Below are 23257 nucleotides of genomic sequence, written 5' to 3' on the forward strand. Positions count from 1 at the left end.
TTCATTGTTATTCTTTTTTTATCTTTATAAAGGGGAGGGTGTTTTTATTCAATTTTGTTCTTTTACTCCTTTAAAAACATTATTTATTTTATTTTTATTTCTTTTAGATGGAGCCACTCGAACGCTGCAAAAGTTGTTGGTGGTTGTTCCTTCAGAGAAAACTATGTGAAAGTAGCTCAACGTTATTAGCTATTTAAATAATGAAAGACATTTTTAAAAAATTAAAGACTGTTTGGTAATTTTTTATGGCTCTGAAAAAAAGAAAGCATCATGCCGCATTAAATTTCTTTTAATTGCTCTCTACTGTTTTCTAGATTTTTTTTTTTAATTCATAAGACTGATTTGACTATTGCAATATGAATTCAAATATAAGTATACAAAAGTTTGCCACAAAATTTATGCTGGCAGCCTATTTTTTTATCTTGTCTGTTTTACATTTCATGCTTTCTGTTTGACAAGTATATTAAATGCCACTCATTCAAGTGAGGTTATGTAGGAAAATGAACTCTTTACATTTTATTTGTACGGCCTCTATTAATTATAAAGTGTGTGTTGATGAGTATTTTTAATGCATCAAGGATATTTATATGATTGGATTATTTTTCAAACAGTGAAAAACATGCTGTTAACCAAATTTATGTTAAATATATTTTTATTTATTTATTTTCTGCCTTAATACAAAATTCATTTAGTTTCAACTTATATTTCTCGTTAGGTGAAATATAAGTTTTGAACTATTTTTTTTTTTATATTGTCAAAGATGAAACACCCTTTATGATTTTTATTTTACTATAATTCAATCTCATGCTTAGAAATAATAAATTAAAAGTCTTAATTTTAATTATGCATGGTAAAAATCTTTTCAGTGTAAGTGTATTTTGTCGTTGATGCAAAGAATGGTGAAGTAAACATTGAGTGAAAACTGATATTCTTCTTTGTAGAAGAACTACTTTATATACAGTTTTCTATTAAACTGGAACCGTAGCTATATTTTTATAACATATACTATATACAAATGTAAACCATGTGTGTGTGTATTGGTCAAGAGCTTGTTGTCTATATCATTTTTGTTATAGTTTGAATAATCTAATTTAGAAAACAATGTTCATTCTTTAATTATTTATTCCAATATTAAAAATAATTTTAATCCCATTTTGATTTTAGGATTTGCTCATTCTTCCTGTTCCTATTAGAACTTCATAGGATTTTTAATTGCTACATATTAATAATGTTTATTTAAAATTTGAGACCAAACCATTTAATTAAGAGACCAATATTTAATGACCAAAATATCATTCTAATTTAACAAGCGCTTTCACGATAAATCTTCAGGCTTTCTATGCAGTTGGAAGTATTTTAAAAACAGTCAGTCGGTTTTGATGTGTACAAAATATCACATGTAGCTAGTAAAGTTTGAACAATGAAAAGCAAGTATAGATTACTTGAAAGAGTTGTTTGTAAAATGTTTTGATTGAAACAAAATACGATACAGTGATATCGATGTTAACAGAAGGTTGGTTATTGAAGTTTATTTCAAAAATGATATTTTTCTTTAAATCATCATTGCATTTTCTCAGAAATGCAATGATGATTTAAATGTATTTCAATTGATTCCATAACTCTCTCTCTCTCTCTCTCTCTCTATATATATATATATATATATATAATTTTAAGCTGTTTAGTAGGAAATGTAATGGCTTTGCTTTATTAACTTGCATTGTATCAAATGAAATGATTATTACTGAAATTCAGGGAAAAAAATGACATTTGTCGACACCTGATGCATTTCATATTTATCTGAATAGATAAATAAGGTATAAGAGAAAAAATGCTTTAATACCTGAAGCTTAATACTTGAGGCGAAATTAGAGTGAAAAAAAGAAAATTTACTGCACATGTTATATTTCTCATGCAAATATGATGATAAATGAAATCTGCATGATGACGTGCATTCTATATTTCAAATAATGGAAGTAGAGTGGAATTTGTGATTCACTTTATTCATTCTAATTTCATCTCTGTTTGATACATATCTGTTGGTTGTTTGCTGTAACATTTTTTTATCATAAAACTGAAAAAAATATTATTCATCATTCCTCCTAAACAGCAAAAGATTTAGCATTATAACTTAAATCTCCTTCCTACATGCTAATTGCATTTAAATTACTATCAGTCCTATTTTAATTTAATGTGATACATTTAATGTTTTGATAAATGCATATTCTGATTTAGGCTTTTTAAATAATGATTGAATTATATAGAAAGAGATTTCTTTTATGTCCTCATAACAATTAAGATGAATTAATGTTTGAATGATAAGATTTGAAAGTAAATAAGAGGCACTTGTTGACTTGCAAAGTTTGGTTGCAATGAAAAGACTGAAGAAACTTTCCACACAGACTTTCCTTTGTGTCAAAGTGTATGTTATAATGTTATTTTGAGAAATATTCCATCTGCTCAATGTTATGCATTTTTTAAATAAATGTTTTGATATTGTTATAATTTTTTTGAAAAAAAATGTACTGTAAATATTGTTATGTGAGAAGTTTTGCTTTATACAATTCAGTGTGTCCTGTTTTAATTTCAAACGATTAACTTGTTCGATTGATCATTTATTTTAGAAACAGAAGGAAATTTCTACTTTTCTTATTGGGAATTTCCTAGTGCAGTTATAAATTCTTTTCAAATATTATATGAATGTTTTGTGCCCGCAATTTTTAAATATTTCATTGGGGAAAAAGATTATCATTTTTATTTTTTCATTCATTTTTTTTTATGTATTGTTTGTGAGGTAAAATAAAAGTATTACATTTGAATGTTTGTTCTTTTGTTTTCGATAGACATATGCCTATCACATACACATTACAAAATATTTAATTTCAATTGTCCTTCCAGATATGAACTAAACTGTTTATTACAAAGTAACTCAAATTTTTTTCCATAGAAATGATTTTCAAAAATCTTTGAGTAACAAATACTATGAATGTGTTTAAAAATTGCTCTCTATTTTTTGGAATAATTTTTATAATAAATATGAAAATATGCACTTTATTTCAAATAGTTTTAATCATCTCAAAAGTAAAATAATAATAGTAAAGATTTAAAAGATATAGGGTTAAATTTTTAAATGTAGGTGTCTGTTAATATATTATTTTCAAAAGCAGCTATTCTTGGTGGGAAAGAAATATTAAATGTTTTATCAATTTGCTAGCTGAAAATATTATTAATTGTCTGGTAACATTTTAATATTAATTTAATACCATATTATTATTATTCCAATATATTAATATACATAGTACTACTTAATAAGTCAATTAAAAATTTATGTTAGTCAATTTTAATATTCGATTATAAATTGGTTATTCTTCTTCGCTCATCAACTCAATCTTCCCTAAAAATAAATAATTATAGAAAACATAAATAACAAAATTCGCTTTAAATTTTTTATCACATTTACTTGGTAAAGATTTAAAAAAAAAAAAAAATTATTGTATCAATTTTACTTGCATCGTTTTATCTTTTCTTAGTTTGAAACTTTTATTTTTTCAAAATTGTCACTTCATCATAAGGAATTTTATAAAAATTAACATACTTATAAAATTTGATTAATTATAAGACTTAAATTTACATTATTAAAGACTTATTTTAAGAAATAAGCAATTATTTTACTTTATGCCTGTTCTTTCAAGCTTTAAGTCATTACTCCATGAAATAACTATTTAGAAAGACAGCACGAGTGCATTTTGCACAAAAATTGACATGATTCACAATTTTATAAAAGAGCTAACGATTTGAAATCAGCACAAAAAAGATAATTAAAAAATAAAGAAAATATTTTTCCATGACAACTATTATAATGCTACTGCCCTAAAACGATTTTTAAATCATCTTAGTAAGTTAACCTTGCATAGTTATTGTTGAAAATATTGCTTATTTTTTAGCTTTGACTTAAAAAAAAACATATTTTAATATGATTTGCATCAATATTTTTCAAAGTAGCATTATAATTCAAACCATTTGCATTGCTCCTACAAATATTTTATCATTTCTAGTACCGCATTCTACAGGCCAGACCGTTCTACCTACAGCTACTAAATTTGGCACGTTCATACTTTGGAGGCCGGAAATGTGCAAAAATGAAGCAAAATTTTGGAGTTTTTCGGTTATAACTTCCAAAAATATAACAGCATAAAATTAATTTTTGCATCATATATAAACTCAAAAAATTATCTTTTCAATGATATTAATATTTTAACAAACAAATTAAATTTCTATTTTTAATGAATTTTTGAAAGTAATTTAGTCATATTTTTCAATAATTTATTATCAACAAATAAAAATAAAATTTAATATAGCAACATTAAATATATTAAAAGAAAATATATGAGCAAATAAAAATAAAATTTAAGCTGAACGAGCTCATTAATGGGGAAAAAATTAATTTTTATCAACGCGTTGCCATTAAACAAAATTTGACAAAAGCTCAAATTCATTGAAAAGATTGCACTGCAAAATTAAACAATAAGTTAACTATCATTCCAAATTAAATATATAAAAATGTAATTTTCAACACATCTATGTATAAAATTAAATAAATATAAAAGATGATAATTTTTGAAAAGTAAATGCAAGGACACGTTTTTGATGATCTTTCACAATATCTATATTACTAACTCAATTAAACAGCTTTATTTAAGGCAAATATGGTTTAATATGTACAAGATATCTACTCTAATTGGATCCTAACAGCTATATTACAAACCTTTAATAGCAGACATACATTGGTTAACACATGGTCTAAATGAAATAAATAATTATATTTTATATAATTTGAGTCAATAAATAATGGGCAATTGCGAATTTTAAATTTTTACATATAACCTGTGCCCTGTGATTCATATTTAACAACGTATTCTTCAGACGCTAATATTTTAAATAAAAAGAGTTGCACTACAATCAATTAAATCAATCACTAAAGCGGACCGACTTATGAAAATTTCAACATCACTATTTTACAAAACCGGGTGACTATAGATCACTTCATCGACCGTCTCAAACAAGCCAATCATCTTCCCGAATTTCTCAAGAGTGATTGGCCTAGATTATGAAAATCTGGATTGTTCTAATATTGCAATATTCAAAATTTAATAAATTGGTCAGATTTCAACGAAAAAGATAGAAAGGTTTATGTATTTATTTAAAAGTTGGAGAGTCAAGAATATTTTGCAGAATATGATTCTTTAGAACCAAAAGACTGTTTAAAATTTAAACTTCATAATTTTTTTAAAAAAATTTATAAACCGAAAAAAATATTATTGAAAGCGATTATATCCTTTTAAAAATAAAATTAAAAACTGAATTTTTTTGTTGAATCCGTGATATTTTTGTTGAATAATTCTTTGAGATATTAAAAATTATGAAAATTATTCTGTAGTGCGCATAAGACTTCAATGCCGAGTTTGATATTTTTAAAGACATGCTGAGATTCACTAAAATACGCTTTAAATTAATTGTAATTTAATTTTGCCACTATAATTTAAAATAGAATTTTATAAGCATAAATGAAAATTAGAGACAAGTAATACAACGAACTGAAAGGCTTAAGACTTCCACAATAGTATGATAATATGAAATGCAAAAATTTGAAGCTTAAAAATGTTTTGCTGAAAAACCTATTATGAGAACAAGTTACATAAAATATTAATTAAACATTTTAGCGAGCATTAAAACTGGCGAACCGACAGGTACCGAAAACCATATAATATAAAAAAGTACCGTTTTAGATTTGAAGATGTTCCACATGCGCAGAAAATGCTGAAATCCATAGTATTGTGCTTTGAGACCAGCAAACCATTTCAAATTTTACCCTGTTTCAAACTTGGACTGTTCAATCCTACTTAGAATCATATAAATGACGGCCTTCGGAGAAAACGTAGCATAAAGAAGGCACAATTCTGTGCTTCGCTGAATTTTATAGTTCCCGAATGCGAATCTCGGAACCCATGAAAAAGCATATTTTTTTTCTCTTTTCTGATTATTTTGAATATTATTTCCCAGAATATTTATAAAAATCAAAGCACATTCCCCACAGGAAAGGCGTATTAAAATAATTTAAATACATAATAAATATTTTCTCCATTGTTCCAATAGTTACTATAATTTATTCCCAATCACATAGTGCAAAAAGAAAATTTAATCTCAAAATATTTCTCTTTTTAATCTAAATATTAAGAATAAAGCTCCCGCACATGCGCAGAAGTCATTCCTATTCTTAGCATTGGGCTTTTAGACCAGATTGACACCGTATTTAAAACATTTTTGGATAGTCGAAATGAAAATCTTAGTCTCTTCCAACGCACAAGGCATAAGAGGGTTGGTGGCTAGATTGGCAGGGTGTGTCCTTCTCTTTTGCAGGTCTTCAGTTCGAGTCTCAAATCGAAAATTATTGTTATATACATTTCTTTTTTTTAAATTCATTTTAAATATTTTCCCAAATTGTTCCTACAGTTACAATAAATTATTCCCAATCACATAGTGCAAAAATAATATTTAATCTCAAAATATTTCTATTTTTAATCGAAATTTTAAGAATCACGTTCACGCACATGAGCAGAAATCATTCCTATTCTTAGCATTGTGCTTTTAGACTAGATTGACACCGTATTTAAAACTTTTTTTGGATAGTCGTAATGAGAATCTCAGTCTCTTCCCACTCACCCGGTATAAGAGGCTTGGTGATTAGATCGGCATGGTGCACCGTTCTCTTTTGCTGGTGTTCAGTTCGAGAATCAAATCGAAAATTATTTTTATATATATTTCTTTTATTTTAAATTTATTTTAAATATTTTCTCCATTGTTCCTACATTTTCTAGAAATTATAACCAATCACATAGTGCAAAAAAAAAAAAAAAAAAAAAAAAAAAAAAAAAAAAAAAATTCTCAAAATAATTCTGCCTTTAATCGAAATTTTAAGAATCAATTTCACGCACATGCGCAGAAGTCATGCCTATTCTGAGCATTGTGCTTTTAGACCAGATTGACACCTTATTTAGAACTTTTTTTAGATAGTCGTAATAAGAATCTTAGACTCTTCAGACGCTCCCGGGATAAGACACTTGGTGGCTAGGTCGGTAGGGTGCGCCGTTCTCTTTTGCTGGTCTTCAGTTCGAGTCTGAAATCGAAAATTATTTTTATATATATTTCTTTTTTTTAAAAAAAAAATTTTTTTTAATATTTTCTTTATTGTTCCTACAGTTACTATAAATTATTCCCAATCACACAGTGCAAAAATAAAATTTAATCTCAAAATATTTCTGGTTTTAATCGAAATTGAAGAATCAAATTCACGCACATCCGCAGATGTCGTTCCTATTCTTAGCATTGTGCTTTTAGACCAGATTGAGAACTTATTAAAAAAATTTTTTAGATAGTCGTAATGAGAATCTTAGACTTTTCAGACGCGCCGGAGATAAGAGACTTGGTGGCTAGATCGGTAGGGTGCGCCGTTCTCTTTTGCTGGTCTTCAGTTCGAGTCTGAAATCGAAAATAATTTATATATATATTTCTTTTTTTTAATTTTTTTAAAATATTTTCTCCATTATTCCTACAGTTACTATCAATTATTCAAAATCACACAGTGCAAAAATAAAATTTAATGTCAAAAGATTTTTATTTTTAAACGAAATTTTAAGAATCAAATTCACGCACATGCGCAGATGTCATTCCTTTTCTTAGCATTGTGCTTTTAGACTAGATTGACACCGTATTTAAAACTTTTTTTGGATAGTCGTAATGACAATCTTAGACTTTTCAGACGCTCACGGGATAAGAGACTTGGTGGCTAGATCGATAGGGTATGCCGTTCTCTTTTGCTGGTCTTCGGTTCGAGTCTTAAATCGAAAATTATTTTTATATATATTTCTTTTTTTTTAAATTTTTAAAATATTTTCTCCATTGTTCCTACAGTTACTATAAATTATTCCCAATCACACAGTGCAAAAATAAAATTTAATCTCAAAATATTTCTGGTTTTAATCGAAATTGAAGAATCAAATTCACGCACATGCGCAGATGTCATTAATATTCTTAGCATTGTGCTTTTAGACCAGATTGAAACCGTATTTAAAACCTTTTTTGGATAGTCGTAATGAGAATCTTAGACTCTTCAGACGCTCCTGGGGTGAGAGACTTGGTGGCTAGATCTGTAGGGTGCGCCGTTCATCTTTGCTGGTCTTCAGGTCGAATCTGAAATCGAAAATTTGTTATATATATATATATATCTTTTTTTTAAAATTTTTTTCAATAATTTTTCCATTGTTCCTACAGTTACTATAAATTATACCGAATCACACAGTGCAAAAATAAAATTGAATCTCAAAATATTTATGGTTTTAATCGAAATTTTATGAATCGAGTTCACGCACATGCGCAGAAGTCATTCCTATTCTTAGCATTGTGCTTTTAGACCAGATTGACACCTTATTAAAAAACTTTTTAGATAGTCGTAATGAGAATCTTACACTCTTCAGACGCTCCGGAAATAAGCAACTTGGTGGCTAGATCATTAGGGTGCGCTTTTCTAATTGCTGGTTTTCAGTTCGAGTCTGATATCGAAAATTATTTTTATATATATTTGTTCTTTTTTTAAAAAAAAATTATTTTTTTTAAATATTTTTTACATTGTTCCTACAGTTATTATAAATTATTCCCAATCACACAGTGCAAAAATAAAATTTAATCACAAAATATTTCTGGTTTTAATCGAAATTTTAAGAATCAAATTCAAGCACATGCGCAGATGTCATTCCTATGCTTAGAATTGTGCTTTTAGACCAGATTGACACTTTATTAAAAAACATTTTAGATAGTCGTAATGAGAATCTTAGACTCTTCAGACGCTCCCTGGATAAGAGACTTGGTGGCTCGATCGGTAGTGTGCGCTGTTTTTTTTTGCTGGTCTTCAGTTCGAATCTGAAATCGAAAGTAATTTTTATATATATTCCTTTTTTTAAATATTTTTTAAAAATATTTTCTCCATTGTTCCTACATTTTCTATAAATTATACCCAATCACACAGTGCAAAAATAAAATTTAATCTCAAAATATATCTGGTTTAAATCGAAATTTTAAGAATCAATTTCACGCACACGCGCAGAAGTCATTCCTATTCTTAGCATTGTGCTTTTAGACCAGATTGAAACCGTATTTAAAACTTTTTTTGGATAGCTGTAATGAGAATCTTAGACTCTTCAGACGCTCCCGGGATAAGAGATTTGGTGGCTAGATCGATAGGGTGCGCCGTTCTGATTGCTGGTCTTTAGTTCGAGTCTGATATCGAAAATTATATATATATATATATTTCTTTCTTTTTTTTTTTAAAACTTTTTTTTAAATATTTTTTCTATTTTTCCTACAGTTATTACAAAATTATTCCCAATCAATCAGTGCAAAAATAAAATTCAATATCAAAATATTTCTGGTTTTAATCGAAATTTTAAGAATCAAGTTCACGCACATGCGCAGAAGTCATGCCTATTCTTAGCATTGTGCTTTTAGACCAGATTGACACCTTATTTAAAACTTTTTTTGGATAGTCGTAATGAGAATCTTAGACTCTTCAGACGCTCCGTAAATAAGAGACTTGGTGGCTAGATCGGTAGGGTGGCACGTTCTCTTTTGCTAGTCTTCAGTTCGAGTCTGAAATCGAAAATTAGTTTTATGTCTCTCTCTCTCTCTTTTTTTTTTAAAACTTTTTTTAAAATATTTTCTTTATTGTTCCTACATTTTCTATAAATTATATCCAATCACATTGTACAAAAATAAAATTTAATATCAAAATATTTCTCTTTTTAATCTAAATTTTAAGAATCAAGTTCACGCACATCCGCAGAAGTAATTCCTATTCTCAGCATTGTGCTTTTAGACCAGATTGACACCTTATTAAAACTTTTTTTGGATAGTCGTAATGAGAATCTTAGACTCTTCAGACGCTCCCTAAATAAGAGACTTGTTGGCTAGATCGGTAGGGTGGCACGTTCTCTTTTGCTAGTCTTCAGTTCAAGTCTGAAATCGAAAATTAGTTTTATGTCTCTCTCTCTCTCTCTTTTTTTAAAATTTTTGTAAAAATATTTTCTCCATTGTTCTTACATTTTCTATAAATTATATCCAATCACATTGTACAAAAATAAAATTTAATATCAAAATATTTCTCTTTTTAATCTAAATTTTAAGAATCAAGTTCACGCACATCCGCAGAAGTAATTCCTATTCTCAGCATTGTGCTTTTAGACCAGATTGACACCTTATTAAAACTTTTTTTGGATAGTCGTAATGAGAATCTTAGACTCTTCAGACGCTCCCTAAATAAGAGACTTGTTGGCTAGATCGGTAGGGTGGCACGTTCTCTTTTGCTAGTCTTCAGTTCAAGTCTGAAATCGAAAATTAGTTTTATGTCTCTCTCTCTCTCTCTTTTTTTAAAATTTTTGTAAAAATATTTTCTCCATTGTTCCTACATTTTCTATAAATTATATCCAATCACATTGTGCAAAAATAAAATTTAATATCAAAATATTTCTCTTTTTAATCTAAATTTTAAGAATCAAGTTCACGCACATCCGCAGAAGTAATTCCTATTCTTAGCATTGTGCATTTAGACCAGATTGACACCTTATTTAAAACTTTTTTTGGATAGTCGTAATGAGAATCTTAGACTCTTCAGACGCTCCCTAAATAAGAGACTTGGTGGCTAGATCGGAAGGGTGGGACGTTCTCTTTTGCTAGTCTGAAATCGAAAATTAGTTTTATGTCTCTCTCTCTCTCTCTCTTTTTTAAAAAAAATTTTTAAAAATATTTTCTCCATTGTTCCTACATTTTCTATAAATTATACCCAATCACATTGTACAAAAATAAAATTTAATCTCAAAATATTTCTGGTTTTATTTAAAATTTTAAGAATCTAGTTCACGCACATGCACAGAAGTCCTTCCTATTCTTTGCATTGTGTTTTTAGATCAGATTGACACCGTATTTAAAACTTTTTTTGGATAGTCGTAATGAGAATCGTAGACTCTTCAGAAGCTCCCGGAGTAAGAGGCTTGGTGGCTAGATCGGTAGGGTGCGCTGTTCTCTTTTGCTGGTCTTCAGTTCGAAACTGAAATCGAAAGTTATTTTTATATATATTCCTTTTTTTAAAATTTTTTTAAAAATATTTTCTCCATTGTTCCTACATTTACTATAAATTATACCCAATCACACTGTACAAAAATAAAATTTAATCTCAAAATATTTCTATTTTTAATCTAAAATTTAAGAATCAAGCTCCCGCACATGCGCAGAAGTCATTCCTATTCTTAGCATTGTGCTTTTTGATCAGATTGACCCCGTATTTAAAACTTTTTTTCAATAGTCGTAATGAGAATCTTAGACTCTTCAGACGCTCCCGGAGTAAGAGGCTTGGTGGCTAGATAAGTAGGGTGGGTCGATCTCTTTTGCTGGTTTTCAGTTCGAGTCTGAAATCGAAAATTATTTTTATATATATTCCTTTTTTTAATTTTTTAAAATATTTTCTCCATTGTTCTTACATTTTCTATAAATTATTCCCAATCACATAGTGCAAAAATAAAATTTAAGCTCAAAATATTTCTCTTTTTAATCGAAATTTTAAGAATCAAGCTTACGCACATGCGCTGAAGTCATTCCTATTCTTAGCATTGTGCTTTTAGACCAGATTGACACCGTATTTAAAACTTTTTTTGGATAGTCGTAATGAGAATCTTGTAATCTTGAGACGATCAAGGATTAAAAGACTTGATGGCTAGATCGTTAGGGTGCGACGTTTTCATTTGCCCGTCTTAGGTTCGAGTCTGAAATCGAAAATTATTTTTATATATCTCTCTCTCTCTCTTTTTTTTTTTTTATTTTTTTAAAATATTTTCTCCATTGTTCCTACATTTTCTATAAATTATACCCAATCACATTGTACAAAAATAAAATTTAATCTCAAAATATTTCTGGTTTTATTTAAAATTTTAAGAATCTAGTTCACGCACTTGCGCAGAAGTCATTCCTATTCTTAGCATTGTGCTTTTAGACCAGATTGACACCATATTTAAAACTTTTTTTGGATAGTCGTAATGAGAATCTTATAATCTTGAGACGATCCCGGAATAAGAGGCTTGATGGCTAGATCGGTAGTCTGCGACGTTTTCATTTGCTCGTCTTCAGTTCGAGTCTGAAATCGATAATTATTTTTATATCTATCTCTCTTTTTTTTTTTAAATTTTTTTTAAATATTTTCTCCATTGTTCCTTCATTTTCTATAAATTATACCCAATCACATTGTACAAAAATAAAATTTAATCTCAAAATATTTCTGGTTTTATTTAAAATTTTAAGAATCTAGTTCACGCACATGCACAGAAGTTCTTCCTATTCTTTGCATTGTGCTTTTAGATCAGATTGACACCGTATTTAAACCTTTTTTTGGATAGTCGTAATGAGAATCGTAGACTCTTCAGAAGCTCCCGGAGTAAGAGGCTTGGTGGCTAGATCGGTAGTGTGAGCTGTTCTTTTTTGCTGGTCTTCAGTTCGAGTCTGAAATCGAAAATTTTATTTATATATCTCTCTCTTTATTTAAAAAAATTTTTTTTAAATATTTTCTCCATTCTTCCTACATTTTCTATAAATTATACCCAATCACATTGTACAAAAATAAAATTTAATCTCAAAATATTTCTGGTTTTATTTAAAATTTTAAGAATCTAGTTCACGCACGTGCGCAGAAGTCCTTCCTATTCTTAGCATTGTGCTTTTAGACCAGATTGACACCGTATTTAAAACTTTTTTTGGATAGTCGTAAAGAGAATCGTAGACTCTTCAGAAGCTTACGGAGTAAGAGGCTTGGTGGCGAGATCGGTAGTGTGAGCTGTTCTCTTTTGCTGGTCTTCAGTTCGAGTCTGAAATCGAAAGTTTTTTTTATATATATTCCTTTTTTTAAAATTTTTTTTAAATATTTTCTCCATTGTTCCTACATTTTCTATAAATTATACCCAATCACATTCTACAAAAATAAAATTTAATCTCAAAATATTTCTGGTTTTATTTAAAATTTTAAGAATCTAGTTCACGCACATGCACAGAAGTCCTTCCTATTCTTTGCATTGTGCTTTTAGATCAGATTGACACCGTATTTAAAACTTTTTTTGGATAGTCGTAATGAGAATCTTAGACTCTTCAGACGATCCCGGAATAAGAGACTTGATGGCTAGATCGGCAGGGTGCGACGTTTTCTTTTGCTCGTCTTCAGTTCGAGTCTGTAATCGAAAGTTATTTTTATATATCTCTCTCTTTTTTTTTTTTTTTAAATATTTTCTCCATTGTTCCTACATTTTCTATAAATTATACCCAATCACATTGTACAAAAATAAAATTTAATCTCAAAATATTTTTGGTTTTATTTAAAATTTTAAGAATCTAGTTCACGCACATGCACCGATGTCCTTCCTAGTCTTTGCATTGTGCTTTTAGATCAGATTGACACCGTATTTAAAACTTTTTTTGGATAGTCATAATGAGAATCATAGACTCTTCAGACGATCCCGGAATAGGAGACTTGATGGCTAGATCGGCAGGGCGCGACGTTTTCTTTTGCTCGTCTTCAGTTCGAGTCTGAAATCGAAAATTATATTTATATCTCTTTCTCTTTTTTTTTAAATTTTTTTTTAAATATTTTCTCCATTGTTCCTACATTTTCTATAAATTATACCCAAACACATTGTACAAAAATAAAATTTAATCTCAAAATGATCTCTCTTTTTAATCTAAATTTTAAGAATCAAGTTCAAGCAAATGCGCAGAAGTCATTCCTATTCTTAGCATTGTGCTTTTAGATCAGTTTGACACCATATTTAAAACGTCTTTTGTATAGTCGTAATGATTCTTAGACTCTTCAGACGCTTCCGAGATAAGAGATTTTGTCACTAGATCTGTAGTGCGCTATGGCCTCTTTTGCTGGTCTTCAGTTCGAGTCTTAAATCGAAAATTTTTTTTTATCTCTTTTTTTTTAATTTTTTAAAAATATTTTCTCCATTGTTCCTACAGTTACCATAAATTATTCCCAATCACACAGTGCAAAAATAAAATTTAATCTCAAAATATTTCTCTTTTTAATCGAAATATTAAGAATCAAGTTCAAGCAAATGCGCAGAAGTCATTCCTATTCTTAGCATTGTGCGTTTAGACCAGGTTGACACCGTATTTAAAACTTTTTTCGATAGTAGTAATGAGAATCTTAGACTCTTCAGACGCTCCCGTATTAAGAGACTTGGTTGCTAGATCGGTAGTTTGCGCCGTTCTCCTTTGCTGGTCTTCAGTTCCAGTCTGAAATCAAAAATTATTTTTATATGTATTTCTTTCTTTTTTTAAATTTTTTTAAAATATTTTCTCCATTGTTCCTACATTTTCTATAAATTATACCCAATCACATGGTGCAAAAAAAAAAATTTTAATCTCAAAATATTTCTCTTTTTAATCTAAATTTTAAGAATCGAGTTCACGCACATGCGCAGAAGTCATTCCTATTCTTAGCATTGTGCGTTTAGACCAGGTTGACACCGTATTTAAAAGTTTTCTTGGATAGTCGTAATGAGAATCTTAGACTCTTCAGACGCTCCCGTATTAAGAGACTTGGTTGCTAGATCGGTAGTTTGCGCCGTTCTCCTTTGCTGGTCTTCAGTTCCAGTCTGAAATCAAAAATTATTTTTATATGTATTTCTTTCTTTTTTTAAATTTTTTAAAAATATTTTCTCCATTGTTCCTACATTTTCTATAAATTATACCTAATCACATGGTGCAAAAAAAAAAAATTTTAATCTCAAAATATTTCTTTTTTTAATCTAAATTTTAAGAAGAGTTCACGCACATGCGCAGAAGTCATTCCTATTCTTAGCATTGTGCGTTTAGACCAGGTTGACACCGTATTTAAAAGTTTTCTTGAATAGTCGCGAACGAATTTTGCACATGCGCATGAACTTCGCCCTTAAAATTCTTATTAAATATAGAAATATTTTGAAATTAAATTATATTTTTGAAGTATATAATAAGGAATATTTCTTAGTAACTGTACGTATGATAGAGAAATATAAATAAAATTAATTTTTTTTTAAAAAGAAAAATTTTAGAAATTATGTGTTGATATCGGGACTCGAAATGAAGACCTGTAAAATACATTGACACAAAATGTCTAGACACCAATCCTCATATTCCGGAGCGTCTGAAGGGTATAAGATTCTCATTATGACTATCGGATAAAAAAAGTTTTTTCGGTGTGAATCTGGTCTAGAAGTACAATCCTAAGAATAGGAATGGATTCTTCTCATGTGCGCGAACTTTATTCTTAAAATTCCTATATATTTAGAAATATTTTAAATTAAATTAGATATTTGAAATATATGATTTGGAATAATTCATGAAAATATTATTTGTTGCTTTTGAGACTCGAAACGAAGACCTGCGAAATTAAGTGACAAAACTTGTCGATCTAGCCACGATGAATAGTGTCTCGGGCGCGTCTGAATTTCCTTAAAATCTCATTAAAAGTCTGCAATAAAAGTTTTCAATACGGTGTCAATCTGGTCTAAAATCGCAATGCTACATATAGGAAAGAATCCTGCGCATGTGCGTGAACTTGATTCTTATATTTCCGAATAAATATAGATATATTTTGAAATTAAAATATAATTTTGAAATATATGTTTTGGAGTAATTCACAGTAACTCTATGAATAATGGAGAAATATAGAAAAATATTCCTTTTTTTTAAAAAGGAAAAATTATAAAATTATTTGTTTCTCTCGAGATTCGAACAGAAGACCAGCAATATACAACAATACACGCTGCCGATCTACCCACCATGTTTCGTACCTCTGGAGCATCTGCAGGCACTAAGATTCTCTTTACGACTAGGCAATATGTTAAAAATATTTATAATTTTTGTCTAAAAGCACAACACTAAGAATATGAAAGGATTCTCCGCATGTGAGCTAACATGACTCTTAAAATTTTGTTTAAATATAGAAATTTTTTGAAATTAAAATATATTTTTGAAATATATGATTTCGAATAATTCTTATTAACTCTATGAATAATGGAGATATATAGATAAAACTTATTTAAAAATATAGAAAAATTATAAAATTATTTGTCGCTCTCGAGATTCGAACAGAAGACCAGCAAAATACAATAACACACCCCGCCGATCAAGCCACAAATATTCGTACCTCGAGAGCGTCTAAAGGGCATAAAATTCTCATTACGACTCAGTAATAAGTTTTAATTACGGTATATATCTGGTTTTAAAGGCACAATGCTAAGAATGGGAATAGATTCTGCGCACGTGCGCGAACTTGACTCTTAAAATTCCGATTAAATATAGAAATATTTTACATTAAAATATATTTTTGAAATTTGGAATAATTCATATTAACTCTATGAATAATGGAGAAATATTGATAAAATATATTTTTAAAAAATTATAAAATTATTTGTCGCTCTCGAGATTCGAACAGAAGACCATTAAAACAAAATGACACAGACTGCCGATCAAGACACCACGCCACGTACATCGAGAGCGTCTGAAGGTTCTAAGATTCTCATTACGACTCGGCAATAAGTTTTCAGTACGGTGTATATCTGGTTTTAAAAGCACAATGCTAAATAAATTTAAAAAAAAAGAAATATATATAAAAATAATTTTCGATTTGAGACTCGAACTGAAGACCTGCAAAAGAGAACGCCACACCCTGAAGATCTAGCAACCAAGTCTCTTAATACGGGAGCGTCTGAAGAGTCTAAGATTCTCATTACTACTATCGAAAAAAGTTTTAAATACGGTGTCAACCTGGTCTAAACGCACAATGCTAAGAATAGGAATGACTTCTGCGCATTTGCTTGAACTTGATTCTTAATATTTCGATTAAAAAGAGAAATATTTTGAGATTAAATTTTATTTTTGCACTATGTGATTGGGAATAATATATAGGAACTGTAGGAACAATGGAGAAAATATTTAAAATAAATTTTAAAAAAAGAAATATATATATAAATAATTTTCGATATTTTTTATAAATAAATTTCGATAATTTTTATTCATTCGCGAAATTGACTCTTAAAATTCCGATTAAATATAGAAATATTTTGACATTAAAAAATATTTTTGAAATATTTGATTTGGAATAATTCATATTAACACTATGACTAATGGAGAAATATAGATAAAAATTTATTTAAAAATATATAAAAATTATAAAATTATTTGCCGCTCTTGAGATTCGAAGAGTAGACCAGCAAAATACAATGACACACCCTGCCGATCTAGCCACCAATCCTCGTACCTCGAGAGCGTCTGATTATCTGAAAATCTCTTACGAAAATCTCATTACATTCGGCAAAAAGTTTTAAGTACGGTGTAAATCTGGTTTTAAAAGCACAATGCTAAGAAAGGGAATATATTCTACGCATGTGCGCGAACTTGACTCTTAAAATTCCGTTTAAATAGAGAAATATTTTTAAATTAAAATATATTTTTGAAATATATGATTTGGAGTAATTTATAATATCTCAATACATTATAAAATGAAATTATATTATCAATCTAAATTAATATCTAATCTATATTCTAGTAGTAATTTACACAAAGTTTCTAATTAGTAAGAGTTTATGCCTATAAAAGTGAATATTGGCAAATACTCATTTCTCGAATTGCCGTAATAATCCAAACGGCGCCAGAAACAAATATTGTACAAGCATAAATTTACAAGGAAATGCTTACGTCTGGTTATTATTTATTTCGTTTTCTTACTGAATTCTTTTTACTGTTTTATGCCGAATTTGCTTCCAGCAAATCGTGTTCTCTAGTAAGGCTATTTTGAATCCTAAAGAAAAAAATAACCTATACAGGAAGGAAAGAGCCAACTGAAGCCTGAACTGGATTTAGAACATCGGTTAACTCCATAAGAAACGATGTCAAATATTTATAACATATGCTTAAGACTAAATCAAGGAGAGTCAATTTGATATGCTTAAAATTTAAGAGACGGGTTAATTTTTAAGTATGTAGAAATATTCTATAAAATACAGTAATACGAACGGTAAATCTCTTCCCAATATAAATGAATATCTTTAAATTTAACAATGTGAAGGCGAATTAAAAGTTGCTAGATTTTAAAAATATGAGGATAAAAAATAACACATAAAACTTTATTTATACATACTTAATTTATACGAAATTGTCACAAACAATAACAAAAATGAGCAAGCTAAATAAGACAGGGAAACAATCAACTCGGAAGTACGGACATGTGTTTATATTCAATCGACTATAATAAAATAAGCTCGAAAACGTTTCAAACATTTTTTCCAAATTTGTAGAAAAAATATTTTATATAAAAAATATTTAAAATTTCTCTTTTTCATGCAAATTAAGAAGTTTAAAAATCTTTCTAGGATTAAAATTGGCTTATGAAAAACGTTTCATTTAGCTTACGAGGTAATTGTAATTTGATTAATAAATTAATTTGGTCAATTGTCAATTAAGAAAAAAAAATCAAGTCGCACCAATTTGTGCGAGAAAAGAAATTGAAGAAATTGAGGCATCTGAGTTTCTTTTCAGTTGAAGCGTTTGTCAGAACTTATACCAACCTATTTGGTGTGAAGCATACTTGTCCATGACCCTAGAAAGGGTTAAAAAGAAAAAGGTCCAGCGACAGAGCGGTTAGTAATTCGGATAGCAAAATATAGTTACAGAAATTTCATAGCCGGAAATTTTTTAATTATCTATAAAAAAAATTTTGAAATTTATATGTAAATATTTATATTCAGTATTACATAACGGAAAAGTGCATAATAATTACTTTCCTTTGTTGCTTTGGTATTTTATAAATTTATTTCGAATGGCTCCAAAATGTTTCATATAGAATACCTTTTTATTAATAACCCAGATTAAATGTACAATGTCAAATCTTTTTTCAGAATGATAGTAGTTAATGCATAATTTTATGATAATCATTTTTATATAATTTAAGGGAAACTCATTTGCAAATCTTGAATTGGCTCATCAAATTCGATGCCTTTAGCACCTCCTTTCAAACAATGAAGTGCCCAAGCCAGAAAATGGTCTCATTCTCTGAAGATATGAAACAATTCTTAATCTGAGATTCGAAAATTCCTCCAACAGAAATACATGAAATTAAAAAAAATCGCAATAATACTATTTTGAGATCGAAACGAAGTCGAAAATTTCATATTCATCTGCAAACAAAAAGTCGCATTAATACAAAAATGACAATTTTTGTGACTTTTTTCTTTAACTAAATAATTATGTTTTGTACTCGAAAGGATTGTTTCAGATACCATGTTATACAATGCCCCACTTTGAAATGAAAAAAATTGTAGGTTAATTTTTTCGAAAAAAAAATCAGCTTATTTATTGAAACATTTAAATGAACTCATTATAATCAGAATAATTATGCAAATTAAATTTCCTAGTTTTCTGAAAATCGGATATGTTTCGGCATTAAAAATCTTGTTACGTATAGGAGACTCAAACCTTCTCAATCAACATCAATTTCTACTGCACCAAATTTAATTTATTTGATAGTTCAAAGCAATTGCATATAATATTGCAAAAAGTTACAGTATAATTTTTTCCGAGAAGAAAAATGAATCGCTTTATATAAAAATATTTATTTTTTTGGTCTCGGAGCTTTGCAGTGAGCAAAGCTCCGAAAGGAAATAACTCGATGTATGTGAAAGGAAATATGCGTCTGCTTAACATTTCTGTACTAAAGACTAGGAAATAACTCGATTCATTTGCATCTTTTTCAGTGCAAAAAACTCAAAATAACCCGGAGTGCATCGCGGCAGTTCTTTTTTATTCTGTGCAGGATTTAATTAGATTTTATTAATGACCAACACTTGCAAACTTGTGAAAATTGCGAATAATTTGGAAGATGTCTACCATAAATACTCTAGTAAAATTTAAAAGTTCAGAAAACTAGATTATTTAATGCTGGGAGCAGCCCCCGATAACCGTTACACGTTGTTTCGCTGTATTCGTTTAAAAAGTGCAATCGAATTAAATAGAATATTACTTTAAAAATAGCACAAAGATTCTCTCTTCACAACACTGTAATTCTAACTTTTAAATCGCTGTCTAAAATATTTTGGTTTAATTAGTAATAACAAATATAGAGAAATGTTAGAATTTATTGAAATATTTTTGTCCTTTAATTGCTGTTTGAATGCAGTTTTTACCAAGTCCTTACACAAAATCGTCGAATTTTAAAGCGTGGAATTTTCCGAGCAATGCTTGGTGCATGTTGGTTTATAAGTATTTCAAACGATGTGTTCATTTTCGCAAGAACAAAAAGGAAAATATTGTTGTGGGGAAAAACTCGATCCTATTTCGATAAATCTACGAGTTCAAAAATCGCGTTTTTTTAATTATGCGTATGAAAATTAATTGATGTATTTTCAATTAAACTTATGAAATTCGATATGTGGTGTCCTTTTAAAGTCATTATCCCACCTAACGATGTTCCCAGATGTGGTTTCAAGTTCATTAAGTTGTTCCTCTCTACGGAAATCTTAAGTAAAAAGCGAAATATTTGCACGATTGATATTTGTTATTAATTTACAAACATTTTGCTTGTATTAGTTTGCTGAAAAGACCATTCATTCTCATCCCAAATTATGTGTTTTCATTATTATTCACATATTCCCATATGTGCTTCGAAAGTATACTTTTTTCATATCTTATTTAACATAACACAGTTTTTTATCACGTGCTAATCATGTAGCCAGGTTCGCAAGACAGGTTAAAACACGAAACTGCATTTCGGAAACCTTTACTAAAGAATATGAATTCATAAGACATTTTCATTCATCTTAAAATACTTTTGCACTTATAAACATAAAAATGACATATCACTATTCATCTTTAGTAAAAATTTAACAATTGAAAATGCCATATTTTTTTATAGTTTCATTTATAAATAAGAACAGTATCTAATATCTATCTCTAATATAAAAGAGGAAAATTTAAAGGTATTAAAAATTACAGGAATGTCAAAATAAAAATGTAGAGACGGAACACGTAATGAAATAAATCATCATCATGGATTCTATTTAAAATTTCTGAAATATCTCACAAAATAAGCTTTTAAAACAATGACTATCATTAAGATGTTTAAGAATTATTCAACGTAAGTAAACAGTTCAAATTAAACCTAACAGAAATGATTTTAACCCATTATTTAGCATAATTGAAGTTTGAGTTTGACATTATAATATATTTTGAAATATCAAAAGTATTTATTATTTTCTGAAACAAATTCATTCATTTCATGAAGAAACCGAGTACTCTTTAATAAGATTAGAAATATATCATTGTTTTGATATATTTCGAGTCATTCTAAGAATCTAATATCAATTATTAACCAGACTAATACTTGATGTATCCAGTTACACAACCAATTCTTAATTAATATATATACATACACACATATATATGACTAGTTCTATAATATACAATGATATTGCATTTACTCAGATGACACATTACAGCTTTCAGCAAACACACATATACAGATTTTACATAGAGATATTTTAAGTTTAACAGCTTGTCTGCTATCATTGGAAAGTAATGGAAAAATGGTACAAGCATTCCATTCTCTGAAAGAAGGTCTTGATGAAACATTTGAAATATTGTTCATGAAGCATTAGTCACATTCTAAGTCGAAAATATTTAATAAGTATTGATATCAGTGAAAATCTGTCTATTTAACATTTACTTGAATATATGGCACATTTCTAATATATAATTGAATGGATTTAATATGTACAATACCAATTTTTTTAAGAATGTAAATGATGAAAAATATGAAGAAAATAGTTAGACAAAAAAAAAACCTGTATGAAAAAAGAAATAAGTAAGCAATAAATGATTTTGTGACCTTCATCTATCAAAGTAAACACAACGTCAAATAGGTACAACATACAGAGTAAAAACATCAACCAAGAAGAGAAATGGAAACCTAGGGCAATCTTAATAAATAACCTACAACAGATTAAATATTACAAGCACAAATATTTACATGATCCAAAATTTCATAAAAATAAAACCATTTACTATAAATATAACTGTTATAGGAATCAATATGCATGATAATTTCACTTTATGTAATGGAACAAATATAATCAGAAAATGCTACTTATTCAATTCAAAATGACAACCTAAATAGAATATGGATTTGATACCCGAATGAATCCAACAGTTCCTGGTTCAAAATGCTCTTATCATTTTTACTTTTCTGACAAATACACACATGCATAAATGTGATTAAAATTCCAACAAAAATATATAAAAAAAGAAATAATCATAGATAATTTTTTTTGATAATTAATTTGTTCTTCATAGCAATTACTTTTATAAGAATTTTAAAACTAAAATATAATAATAATAATAATGGAAGAAATTAAACAATTTAAATCAATCACAATAATTTGAAAATAATTAAAAATTGAATAAATAATGGAAACCAGATACTCGATATACAACAATAATTTCAATAAACAATAAATGGAATATTTCCTTTCTTTTTGCAAATACACATATGCTTATATTTTCAGTTCTAAATATAAATACTTAATTAAATTTTAAATGGGGTATTATAGAACAAAAATATAATACAATATTTTGAAATATAAATAGAAAACAAGATTCTGTGAGACGAGAGCACATACATTTGTAATATACAGAATAAAACTTCCCCATTTATATCACATATTTATTTTTTCTATTAATAAACAAAACCAAAGTATCTTTATACATAAAATACAAAATGAAGTATTTTATCACAAATATTTTCCAAACTATCGTATTTACAAGATGTTTGTTGCTACATAACAAACTTTAAACGAAACTGATGAATTTCGGTAGACAATTCAAGTCACTTGTGGAAATTACTTACAAATGATTCATAGACGACTAAAGATAATTATAACAATCAAATGGTGATATGTTAAATAAATACAATGTTTTTAGATTTTGAATCATTAAAGTTTAAACCAACCAGCAGCAAAAGTTACTTAACATAAGAAATGACGCTATCTTTTACATCACAAAACAGCTATATTGACCGTTGTATGTTGATGACTGTTTATCAAATGCTATCAGCATAAAAATTAGTGTGCTTTAGTTTATT

General features: G+C 28.2%; 1 protein-coding gene across 1 annotated transcript in view; it reads left to right on the plus strand.

Annotated features, from left to right (window-relative positions):
• Positions 1-2816, plus strand: part of LOC129984217 (Y+L amino acid transporter 2-like) — a 70103-nt gene extending 67287 nt beyond the window's left edge. Inside the window, exon 11 of the mRNA XM_056094043.1 lies at positions 108-2816. Within this exon, the coding sequence (XP_055950018.1) occupies positions 108-169 (62 nt within the window). The 3' untranslated portion in view covers positions 170-2816. The remainder of the gene's footprint in view (positions 1-107) is intronic.
• Positions 2817-23257: the final 20441 nt, after the last annotated feature.

The sequence above is a fragment of the Argiope bruennichi genome, chromosome 9, assembly GCF_947563725.1.
Source record: "Argiope bruennichi chromosome 9, qqArgBrue1.1, whole genome shotgun sequence".
NCBI classification, from domain to species: Eukaryota; Metazoa; Arthropoda; class Arachnida; order Araneae; family Araneidae; genus Argiope; species Argiope bruennichi.